Source organism: Mustela lutreola, chromosome 8 (genome assembly GCF_030435805.1).
Source record: "Mustela lutreola isolate mMusLut2 chromosome 8, mMusLut2.pri, whole genome shotgun sequence".
In the NCBI taxonomy this organism is placed as follows: Eukaryota; Metazoa; Chordata; class Mammalia; order Carnivora; family Mustelidae; genus Mustela; species Mustela lutreola.
This window is the reverse complement of record NC_081297.1, coordinates 104,676,512-104,688,928: the sequence shown is the minus strand read 5'-3', so window position 1 is coordinate 104,688,928 and position 12,417 is coordinate 104,676,512. Positions and strand designations below refer to the sequence as shown.

The window sequence follows — 12,417 nt, the reverse complement described above, 5'->3', positions numbered from 1 at the left end:
ACTTTTCAAACCAAAAAGGGATCAGAACACAGTTAAGAGGATTTAGATGTGTTGGCTTATAATTTAATGTTAAGCAGGGGCATTGTAAACACAATTCTGTCCTATTTTGAAAACAACAAAAATTGCGTGCCGTTCAGCAAAGGCAGGTAGTAAACATATACCCAAAAAATAATATTAACCATGTTAAAAGAAAAATGATCGTGGTGATTTAATGAGGCTTGAAAAGCAACACTGAATAAACAAATCCAAGGGCTTAAAGTGCAAGTTCAACAATGGGCTACTCCATAGACCTAAATGTAAGAACTAAACAATACAACTTTTAAAAGAAAACGTAGGAGGGAAACTCTGTGACCTTGGATTAGGAAATTATTTTCTTGATATGACAGCAATAGCACATGCAACAGAAGGGGAGAAAAGCCAGATAAATGGGACTTGGTCAAAATTTGTGCTTCAAAGGAGACCTTGGGAGAACTACTTGCAAATTAATATCTGATAAGGGTTGTGTGTCCCCCATATGTAAAGAACTGTTACTTTACAGCTCAATAATGCAAAGTCAAGTAACAAAGGATGTGAGTAGACATTTCACTGGAGAAGATACACACATGGCCAATAAGCACATGACAAGATGCTGAACATCATTAGTCATTAGATGAAATGAGGATGGAACCCACAGTACTACACCACTTCACACCCCCTTGAATAGCTGTGATCGAAAGACAATAACCAGTGTTAGCGAGGATATGGAGACATTGGAACCCTCCTACATTGCTTGTGAGAATGTAAAATGGTTTAGTTGCTTGGGAAAACATTTCTGCAGTTCCTCAAAATGTTAAACCTAGAGTTACCATCTATTTAAATCAGCAACTCCACTCCTAATTTTATACCTAAGAGAAGTGAAAACATGTGCCCACACAGAAACTTCCACACAGACGTTCTTAGCCGCATTGTTCATAATAACCCCAAATGGAGATAACCCAAATGTCCATCGGTGGATGAATGGACAAACAGTATGTGATCTATTCCATACAAGGAGCTATTTATTATTCGCCTATAAAAAGGAATTGAAATACTGAGACATGCTACAACATGGATAAACTTTGTAAACATTACACTGAGTGAAAGAAGCCAGAGACAAAAGACCACGTATTTCTGATTCAATTTATACAAAAGGTCCAGAATAGGCAAATCTATGAAGACAAAGTAGATTCATGGTTGCCAGGGGCTGGGAAAGAATGGAGAAGGACAGCTAAGAGGTACGGGGTTTCTTTTGCGGGGTGGTGAAAATATTACAAAATTGAATGTGGTTGTGTTTGTAAAACTCTGTATCAAAAATCACCAAATTATACAATTTAAATGGGTGAATTGAACGGTATGTGAATTATATTTCAATAAAGCTGTTTTAAAAATAAGCTACTCTTACTTATTTACAAACTCCAAGAGGTAGTGTCATACTAGATAATAAAATGAAATTTCCTTAAAACAGCTCTCCGTCACTCATTGGACTTGCCCAAGTCCCTGATGCTATTATGTGTGTTTCATTCAAATGAAATACCATTTTGATTTTGGTGGCGAGATCTGCTGGCCTTTGTCTCAAGCACCCTAAACCTTACCTACAAGCCCCAGTGAGCATAAAATCCCTTTATAGATAGAACGCTATTAACTTCAAAAGTGTGAGGACGGACCTGTGGTTACAGCATCCCCTCTTCCTGGCTGCGTGCTCCTACCAGCAGATAGTAAAGACCTCAGCGTGGGTGTCGTTCAGATTTTTCTGTAATAACGCTCCTAGGGAGATAAGGTTTCAACAGTTCTCTTTCTGGTTCTTTAGCACTGATTTTTCCTGCCTGGGTTTGCTATTTCCTTCTGGTTTCTTGTAGAGCCTTTATTTGGAGTTATTGAAGGTGTGAGTGCGGGTCTGTTCTTAATTGGCATGCTGGTGGCCGTGGTTGCCTTATTCATCTGCAGACAGAAAGCCAGGTAAGTACAAAGATTCCTTTACCGATTGGGCTCCCAACTTCGAAGATGCAATGGAAAAATGCCCTTGCCTGGAAATTAAGAAGGGAAGGCAATTTCATTTCTCTAGGTTAAATCACCTTTGTTTTTCAAGAGAAACAAGTCAGACCCTCCAACCACGACTGGCTTTTTTCAGCCTCGCTCCATTCCCCATTGATGAATTTTGCCCTCCCCAAATGACTGAGGGGGGCCATCTGTAGCTTCATTTGAATGTGAAATAACTCCTTTTGCTCAAGAAGACGGAGATGTCTGTGAATTGTGCACCCAAGTGCTTTTCTGAAAAATGCTGAGAAGTATGGCTGACATCACCATCTCATGGTCATGTTTGCCATGCTAATTTAAGAAGGGACCAAAAAGAACCAAATAGCATGTGGCCCCCAAAGCCACGCCCCCTCCTCTTAGGGAATTTATTTGGCACATTGTCCTCCCTCTTGCAGTCATGTCTTGCATCTAAGGTTTACCGGGGGTTTTTTTAAGGAAAGTTTTATTGAGAGTGTGGGAAGTGATTATGACCTGTAGCCAAAAACCAGAAGACATATCTCCAGCTATTGCGGAGATCCGTTTCTGAGTGGGAAAGATCTATTTCTTCTTTATGTTCTTCCTCCCCTCAAAGAGACGTTGGCTGAGTGTAAATCTACATGAATACTGAAAAATCCATATTTGCACAGACATGCACAGCCTCGCCATAAATGGAAAAATTTGTTTAAGTCAGGTTTCGTAATCAGAATATAAATCCTCTCCCTTATGTCGCAGCCATGGTCGAGAAAGGCCCTCTGCCCGCCTGAGCATTCGCCGGGATCGACCATTATCTGTCCACTTGAACCTGGGCCAGAAAGGGTGAGCACCACGTTTTCCTTCACATAAATGTATTGAAAGATGAGCTGATTGTCTTATGTGAGATTTGCTAACGAGATCTTTCTTCTTTTGGCGTCCTTCACAGTAACCGGAAAACATCTTGGTAAGAGCGAGAACTCATTACTGTATTATCTGCTTTTGAAATACAGCTTGGACTGGGTATGGCAGTGCCCCTTTTCATCAGTAATTTTTTTTCTATTATATTTTTAACTATAGCCCAATAAAAGTAAATCAGTTTGAAGGGCACTTCATGAAGCTGCAGGCTGATTCCAACTACCTTCTGTCCAAGGAGTACGAGGTACGACTCAGACTCAGGGATGCCTTAGCTGTTCTAGTCTCTAGCAGAACTTCCCTCCCAACCTCTCCTGTGGAGGCACAGGCTGATCGGGCTGAGGAGTTCAGATGACGTGTAGGACCTCAGCTGAGCGCTCTTTTATGTCTGAATCCGTTCCCTATGGGATATGCCACCTCGTCTCAGAGGCCAGTCTGCTCTCCAGAATAGCAAAGCCAGGAAAGTACTACTTGGATGAGATGTTAAGAAAGAATGAAAAAACCTTGAATGTAAACCTAATTCTGTCAGTTATTTAACCTGACATTTGGCTTGACTGGGAGACAAGGTGGTTTGGTGACAAGTGTCCATGCTTTGGATTGGAATCCCAGCTCTGCTACCTGTGTGACCTGGGGCAATGAGTTATCTGGTCTGAGCCTCATCTGTAAAATGAAGGGGAGGATACCTCCTCTGAGGCTGTTGGGGGGATCAGAGCAAATGCACGTCCAATATGAAGCATTCCGTGAACAGTCGCTACTGTGACATATTCTTAGATTGTTATGTATCTCAAGGACTGTATGATTGCCTTATTTGATTTCATATTCTCCATTTGCAAACTTCTTTTGGACCTAACAGGACTTGAAGGACGTGGGTCGAAACCAACCATGTGACATTGCACTCTTGCCGGAGAACAGAGGGAAAAATCGATACAACAATATATTGCCCTGTGAGTTTTGTGTTGAAATTTGTAATACTGTCTTCCTCCAGCCATTTCTTCTCTTTCCCAGAAATAAAATGGGGCTAAAGAAAGGTGATATAGCTGGACATGGAAGAGCTGAGGCTCTGAATGCCTTTTAAAAGGAATGTTATGGCTCTTCCCTCCTGTGGGGTAACAACGAGCTTGAATTCTGGTTAGGAGACGCCTCTCCTGCTGTTGACAGTTCATCATGTGGTCTAACTTCTTCTCAGAGGCTTAGGGGCTGTCACAGCGTTAATAGCCAAGGCCAGTGTGCGTTTCTTTATAAAGTCCCCAGTTAGGGATTATTGTATATTCTTACTCTCCTGACCTGATCAGCGAAGCAGTGGAAGAAAGTTGTTCTGGATTGTTCTTTCAGGCTACAAAAGGGAGCTGGCCACTCCATTGGGCAAATGGTATAGCACTATGAAGGAAAGCATGGAGGGGGCCTCAAAGAGCATTTGGCTTCTTTGTTCGCCCAGTGTGACCTGGGCAAGCCCTTTATCCTATCCGAACCTCATCTGCAAAATGGAGAGGAGACTACCTCCCTATGGGGCGTTTTGGGGGTCAGCGCTAATGGACGTCAAATACCAAGCATTCCATCCACAATAGGAAAATCCTCCCAGGGCCCAGTGACAAATATCTCTCAATCAACTTCCTTCCAGATGATGCCTCTCGAGTGAAGCTGTCCAATGTCGATGATGACCCATGCTCAGACTACATCAACGCCAGCTACATCCCTGTAAGTGAACCATTACCCACAGCCTGGGGTAAAGCTTTGACGGGTGGCGAGCGTAAAGACACCTTTCCTCCCACGTGCTCCCACTGTTTCAGGTCTGGAAGCATACTGATTTAGAAAACCATGTCTGATTGCCATAAAACCCAGGATGTGCAATTCCATCCCCGCCAGGGCCCATTTTCACAATGGCTGTAGTGAGACAGGATTGAGCCCAGGCGGCACAGTGAAAGGTGGTTTTTTCTCTTTGCAGCCCATAGCTAAGATTAGAGCTCCCTAAGGAAACTCCGTTGCTCATGCTGCCTAGCAAGCGGAACTGATTCGATGTTATTTGGAATTTTGAAAACCAAAGACACAACTCAAAGGCGGTGTCAAACCTTTGGGCTCAGATTCTGGGCTAGATCCTGCCAAGCTTCCTACAGCATGCTCTAGTGGAGAAGGCTTTAAGGCCAGAGAGCTCCAGCTTTGAATGCCCTCCCTGTCCCTTGCTGACTCTGTGACCTTGGGCAAGTTTTGTCACCTCCTGGGGCCTCTATTTTCTTATCCAAAAAATGGGGATGATACTTACCTCAAAGAGTCATTCATTCACTCAGTAAACACTATCTAGTTAAGTAATAACTAAACCGTCAGAGATGCCTCCGCAGGGGCGGGGCATCAGGAAAGGACGAGGTGACCCCACGGGGAAACAGGCTGGAGAGATGTCTTCTCCAGCACTAACACACATCTGCACCACGTGGGGTCTTGTTCAAATGCAGATTCTGATTCAGCGGGGCTGGGGAGGACCGGGATTCTGCCTTTCTCACAAGCTCCCAGGTCACTGCGGTGCTGCTGGTCTGAGGACCTCCCTCCAAGAAGCAAGAGGGTAGGGCTGCTAGGGGAGTTTCTGGGAGGAGACCCCCCCCCCCCCAGCGTCCAGCAGGGCAGAGAATAAAGGAAGGCTCAGCAGAGCAGGCAATGTGCTAAGATGTGGAGGATAAAGACGGCCTGGCCAGATGAGATGCAAGGTTTGGGTGGGCGGGCGTGGGGGTGGCAGAGGTGACACAAGGCAGGGGCCCTGAGGAGAGACAAGGAGAGAAGAAACTTCAGCTCAGAGCTGCGAGTCATTCTGTCTTGCCGGGGTGCAGAATAAGTGGGCGAAAATAGCCTACTCCTAGAGTTGTGGTTCAGATTAAGTAAGATCTGTGAAAGTCCTGCCCCACGGCATGTTATGGGTAGATGCTCGATAACCCATGGTTTCCCTTCCCTGAAGTTTCCTTTGCACCACGTCTCTTACCATTTCACTCTAATGTCCATTTCCAAAATGACGAAAACCCTTCTGCATTGAATAGGGGAAGAGCCTGAGGAAGTCAGTCCCTCAGAATCTACACAGACACACACACACACACACACACACACACTCAGCAAGAGTGAAGCATTCTCTAGATTATTGCCGAGTCCCCTATTGCCGTTTAGAATGGACCCAGCCTAATAAGTGGGAAGTTGGTTCTTAACAATAGTGCAGTGTTCCGGTCTTTGTCCTTCCCGCTCCCAAGCCTTGACACTTGGGTTAGTATCTTTTTCTCCAGTCGCAGATCTGGCAAAGACCTATATATCATCTAATCTGCGGAGATAACCCTCTGTTTATAGTTCTGACGAGGCCCATTGTTTCTGGCTCTCCATCTTGTAAATTCATCACAGGGCAACAATTTCAGGAGAGAGTACATTGCTACTCAGGGACCTCTTCCTGGCACCAAGGATGACTTCTGGAAGATGGCATGGGAACAGAATGTTCACAACATTGTCATGGTGACCCAGTGTGTGGAGAAGGGCCGAGTGAGTAAACTGTCTTCCTGCCTTCTGAAGCTTTCCTAGTGCCGCCACCAGGATGGAATCCTACCCCACCCTCCGAAGCTAAACCCCACAGAGGCCAAGGAGGGTCTGTGGGAATGTCGCTCGTGAATTAAGCCACTCAGTTATGAGAGGCTTACATGGGGGATGCCCACTTCTGATTCGGGGTCTGAAGTTTCAGTCAGAGGTGTTTCTGGGTCTGAAGTTTCAGTCAGACTGGTATCATCAAAAGTGCTCATGATTGGGGAAGACTAAGTGGCCCTTGTCTGTTCCATCCTTTGGTGTATGGCTTGCCAGAGTCCCTGGTCCTGCCCCTACTTGTAGGAAAGAAGCCGACTCTCAGCTGTGTCTGCAGACCTGAAGTGAAATAGTTCTCTGGACAAATCAAGAAAACCTTGTATACTGCACTCACAAACCTATACCTTGTCTGGTTATTTGGAGGATTAAAAAAGTGATGACATATAAAATGCCCAGTATCTGTGTTCATAATTCTCTCTCCTGGCTTCCTACATGTAAGTTGGAGCCCAGCTAAATGTTCTGGCATTTCAGAGATCCCGTGGCATGTGGCCCTTGGTCCAGGTTAGGACAATGATATTTATATTTAATTATATTTAATATCACTGTCCAAAAGGGGCCAGGAAGACTTGGCCTTCCTCTGCCCAGCTAGGCCTCTCTTCAGAAAGAACCACTGGAACATACGGGTTAGGAGAGGAGGGACTGAGATGCTGAGGAATCAACAAAAAGCTCAGGCGCTGGAACTCCATGCCCCAGAGAGGGAGGTGAACCCAGCGATTGGGGCTCGGCTCTCCCTTGCAGCAGCCGGCTGGCTGGGGCACGGACCCTGAGCACACTGAGGCGGACCCGGGGCCGATGCTCTAGCGGTGACCCCAGATTCCAGGTCGGGAAGACATTTCGAGGAGGAAACGTCCAGGTTCATAGCGGAGTCATGTGTCCGGACTCACGTCTTTCTCCCTATGCCTCCCTGTAGGTGAAGTGTGACCACTACTGGCCAGCAGACCAGGATTCCCTCTACTACGGGGACCTCATTCTGCAGATGCTCTCGGAGTCGGTGCTACCTGAATGGACCATCCGGGAATTTAGGATATGCAGCGTATGTTCGTCTGTTTGAGGTCGCTAAACGCCCCAGCTGGGGGGTGGGGGGCAGCAGGACACCTCTGACTCCCCCTCCTGGCTGTCTCCTGCACCGTAGTTTCAGCTCCCAGGAGCTGCTGCCTGGTCCCCGTGGTCCGACCGGAAGGTTGGCCTCGACTCCTTCCCCTGATCCTCGTCTCTGCTCCTACAGGAAGAACAGCTCGACGCGCACAGACTCATCCGCCACTTTCACTACACGGTGTGGCCGGACCACGGGGTCCCAGAGACCACCCAGTCCCTGATCCAGTTTGTGAGAACCGTCAGGGACTACATCAGCAGGAGCCCCGGCGCCGGGCCCACCGTGGTGCACTGCAGGTACTGGACGACGGGGAGCCGGTGACAGCAGGGCGCTGGAGGGTGTGTCTGCGCCACCCAGCCTGCCTGGAGATACTATTAGGCCCTCTTCTCTCTTCTCTTCTTTGCTTTTTTCACCTTCCACGCCTCTCTCACCCTCACTCTCCAGCCCTCTTTCTCTCCCCCTTGCTCTTTTTGCTACTGTTCGAAATGCAAAGTCCCTACGTGCATGACTCCCCATGCAAATTCCCAGAAACCGCGCTCGCGCTCTCTGAGAACCTGCGTGTTCTCGCCTCTTGCGGTTCTTACTCCTTGGAGTGGCCTAAGCTCTCTCTTCGGCCCACATAAGCCCTACGCATCCTTCCGGATCTCTGCTCCAGACCTTCCTTTCTGGTCCAGTAGCACTCGCCATTTGTAGCCCCCAGTTTTGCTCTTAAATTTCCCTTCTCTCTTGACTTCTCTTTGCTTTAGACTGCATGTCCATAAAGTCAGCCTAACAAGCAATCCCTCTCTCTTCCCCTCCGGGGAGCCTGGTATTTAGCTAATTAATGTTTGCAGCAACACTTTGATAGCCCTAGCCGAATGGCACTAGGAAATAAAGAGCACGGAGTTGCTCCGGTAAGAGAAATGTCAGATGCCCTCGTTTTCTCCCAATCAGCCCAGCACCCTAGGAGCCTGGCTTTTATGTGTCACTGGAACCCAGATGCTTTTAATGGGAATGCGAGGCACGTGAGAGGGCTTTCTGAGGAGTGGCTGGTGTTTCTGCCCATACCCCTGGAGAACTGTTCTCCTTTACCTTGTATGTCTGTGCATCACAAATCCCCAGGCCATACAGTCCCCCTTGGGAGGCGATTCAGCCATCCCTGTGGATGCTGAAGGTGTTTGCACCCTAGGATCCAACAGTTCTGCTTCTAGACCTCCACCTTAGAGAAATCCCCACACTGGTACACAAGGAGGCTCAGCGCAACACAGTCTTTCTCAGAGAGTAACTAAAAATGATCTCATTATTGGGGCACCTGGGTGGCTTGATCTGCTAAGCGTCGACCCTTGGTTTCCGCTGGGGTCATGTTCTTGGGGCATGAGAGCCAACCCTGCATCGTCTCCGTGCTCAGCTTGGAGGCTGCTTGAGATTTGCTCTCTCCCTCTCTCTCTGTCTCAAGTAAGTAAATCTTTTTTAAGAATCATCTCCTTGTTATCAGTAAAGACTAGATCAGCCGGAGATGAATTGGCAGCGGCATGTGAACTCTAGAGAAGCTAAAAGAAAGTGGATCTGCCTGTAACAACAGGGATAAAGCTCAAACACTACACTCAGTAAAAAAAGAAAGTCAGCAAAAGGATATGTAAAATATGTGACCATTTCAGTCAATCTTTGAACCCCGCAAAATGAGTATATTGTTTATGGCTTTACATGTAACCAGGAAAAGTATACAACATGCATGGAAATGACATACGCTAGAGGCACAGCAGCACTTATCCCTGGTAGCGTGGCGGAGGTGGAGGAAGGAAGGAGAAAGAGGTGAAACCTGGGGCTTTTCTTCGAGAGAGCTCATTGAGAGAAAGAAGGATTCCTATATTCTCCAGTAACTTGGGAGGGAAAAGAAAGACGATCCTGGAGTCTTGGGATGCGGTCCTGAAATGCCAGTTTAATGGAAAAGTCTCAGTCTTCCTTTGTTCTCTTTCCTAGTGCTGGTGTGGGTAGGACTGGAACCTTCATCGCATTGGACCGAATCCTCCAGCAATTGGACTCCAAAGACTCCGTGGACATTTATGGAGCCGTGAATGACCTAAGACTTCACAGGGTTCACATGGTCCAGACTGAGGTAAGAGTTAAAGGCTGAAGGACACCAGCCACCTTCCCTGTCTCTCTCCCCCAAAATGTCCCAAGCTTTCTTCTGACAAGGGTAAAGAACTATGACTTATTAGGAAGAGAAAGAGAACTGAATATAGGCATTCTGTAGGACCTGTTATTTTAAAACAAATTTCAGTGACCTTGAGGTCCCTGGTGTACCCTTACCCTCTACTGAGCTGGTTGCCCATCTTCTTTAGGTGGGTAGGAGACAAGATGGATAATTTTTAAATCAACGTGTGGTACATGGGGGAAGGGACAGTCCAGTCCATCTTAAGGATCATTTTAAGACAGGCTGGTTTGGGGCACCTGGGTGGCTCAATTGGTTAAGCAACTGCCTTGGGCTCAGGTCATGATCCTGGGGTCCTGGAATCAAGCCCCATGTTGGGCTCCCTGCTCAGTGGGGAGCCTGTTTCTCCCTCTCCCTCTGCTGCCCTGCCTGCTTGTGCTTGCTCATTCTCTCTGTCAAATAAATAAATAAATAACATCTTAAAAAAAAAAAAATAAGACAGGCTGATGTGTGAGCACACTACAGTGCACCTACCTGCTCACCCATCTCTGGAGACCCCAGGCAAGTGCACACTGGTTCCAAAGGATAAATGCTTCATTGGTCCTTTGACATTTGCAGGGCTTTTTTAAACATGTTATTTCATTAAATTCGTAAAAACCAAAGAAGAGAGGTAGCATTTTCCATTTCTGGGCTACAGAACTGAGGTATAGAGGCTAAAGACCTTTGCACAGCTCTGAAGTGGCCAAGCTAGGGCTTGAATCTGTTTGAGAGAATCCTAAGCCCTTAGCCCCAAAGCCTTAGGGTCGGGTCAGTGCCTCCACAAGGGCCAAGCCTGTTGCTCCCCCACATAGTTGCCTTACAAGACTCAAGTGCTCTTACCCTGTGTTTGCCAAGTAACTCTGCAAAGTCCTCTATGCATTGGAAAAAAAAAAAGTTCCCATGATCAAAAAGGTGAAAAACCCTACGGAAAAACCCATATCCTCTTACTGATGCAGTACGCAGGAAAACTGGGGAGGTGGTGTGTTCCACAAAACAGGGACATCTGGCAGCAAAGGCTCCCCATGAGCTTTGCTGAACCCACTATTCCCCAAACGACCTTGACCACTGAATTCTTTTCTTTGTGCAGCACATATTAATATCCTGCCGATCTCACATTCTCTGATACATTTGGAAAAATACTGGCATCATGGTTTCCTGTAGGCAGTGGCTACACCTGGAACCCTCCGTCACCGCCATTGTCCTGGGTTGGGAGTACTTTTCTTATAACCATGACTACACTATACTTTTCAATTTTTACTATGGAATTTTTTTAATACATAAAACTAGGGAAAGTGGTTTAGTGAATTTCCATACACCTAAACACCAGCTCCTACAACTATCAGTATTCTGTGTTTTTTTTTTTTTTTAATCTAAATCCCATATACACTATTCCCCTACCTCATGACCTTATTGGAAAATTTTAAAACAAATCCTCCTTATCAAACCATTTAATCCTTCAATGCTGTGTATGCAGAAATTTTACAGATAAGGACTCTTTAAAGATTGTGATCAGAATACCATTATCACACCTAACAGTTTTAACCATAATCCCTTAATATCACCTCACATTCAGGCAGAGTTTAAATATCCCTAATTATTTCAAAATTACTTTTTAATTTCCATAGAATCCAAACAAAGCCCACACACTGCATTTGGTCGAAGTCTCTTTTAAATTTCTTTGAAATCTATAGACACCCTCCTCTGTTTTCCAAGCTAGTTCTTTGTTAAAGACACCAACTCATTTGTTCCATAGATTTTACCACATTCTGGATTTGACTGCTTTTTCATGGCATTAATATCTTCCTCTATACCCTGCGATTTTTGTCAGTAGGTCATTAGATCTAGAGGTTCCCTTAAACTCAGGTTTTTTTACGGTGCTGAGCATTTCCTGTTGCATCACGTCAGGGGAGCACTTCCTGTCTGTGTCTCTTTTAGCTGATGAAATTGACAATGACCATCCACTGTAAATTTCTCGTTAGCTTTTCCCTTAAACAGCTTCCCCAGCTGTTGCCCTGAGGACAGCTGTCTAGCTCTGCCATTTCATATGGGGATGCAGAGTTATCTCACGGTATCATAATTGTTATCCTTCATCTTTCTCCACAAGACTGCCAGTTCCAAGAGGGTAGGAATTTATTTTCCTTCTCTCCATTTGCAGTTTTTTTTTTTTTCACCTGTTAAATGAATGAACAAATAGCCTACAATTATGTTGCTAAAAAGTCAAGATCAGTGTTTCATTATGTATTGTCATATTTACAAACTCAAACCATATTTAATTTGTAATTTGGGGAAGGGTAGATTATCACATTGTAGGTGGTCTTGCGGAATGTGCGCGTGTGTGCGCACGCGCGTGTGTGTGTGTGTGTGTATGTGTGTGTATTATTGTCGGGGGCATCTTGGGTCATGTGTTATTTGCATACATCTGCCCAGAACTCCGGAGATGCCCTGAAGCAAAGAGCAGGCACTCGTATTATAAATACCACTGGCAGGTTTCCGGCACAGGGGTATCACAATGTGCCATAGCTCTTCCTCCTTCTTGGATATATCTCCTTCTTTCCACCATTCCCTTCTCCTTCTCCTCCTAACCTCTGAGGATTCTATGCTGTTGTTCCTCAGCTTACCCTTTTAATGTTTGAGTTCCCCAAGG

The 12,417-nt window shown here is 45.9% G+C and overlaps 1 protein-coding gene across 2 annotated transcripts in view; it reads left to right on the top strand.

The window, feature by feature from the left end:
• Window positions 1-12,417, top strand: part of PTPRB (protein tyrosine phosphatase receptor type B) — a 115,740-nt gene that overhangs the window by 95,553 nt on the left and 7,770 nt on the right. For both annotated transcript variants that reach the window (XM_059186319.1, XM_059186320.1), the window contains 10 exons: window positions 1,875-1,974; window positions 2,764-2,847; window positions 2,951-2,968; window positions 3,082-3,163; window positions 3,770-3,860; window positions 4,535-4,611; window positions 6,283-6,417; window positions 7,421-7,543; window positions 7,736-7,899; window positions 9,563-9,698. In XM_059186319.1, the coding sequence (XP_059042302.1) occupies window positions 1,875-1,974; window positions 2,764-2,847; window positions 2,951-2,968; window positions 3,082-3,163; window positions 3,770-3,860; window positions 4,535-4,611; window positions 6,283-6,417; window positions 7,421-7,543; window positions 7,736-7,899; window positions 9,563-9,698 (1,010 nt within the window). The remainder of the gene's footprint in view (window positions 1-1,874; window positions 1,975-2,763; window positions 2,848-2,950; window positions 2,969-3,081; window positions 3,164-3,769; window positions 3,861-4,534; window positions 4,612-6,282; window positions 6,418-7,420; window positions 7,544-7,735; window positions 7,900-9,562; window positions 9,699-12,417) is intronic.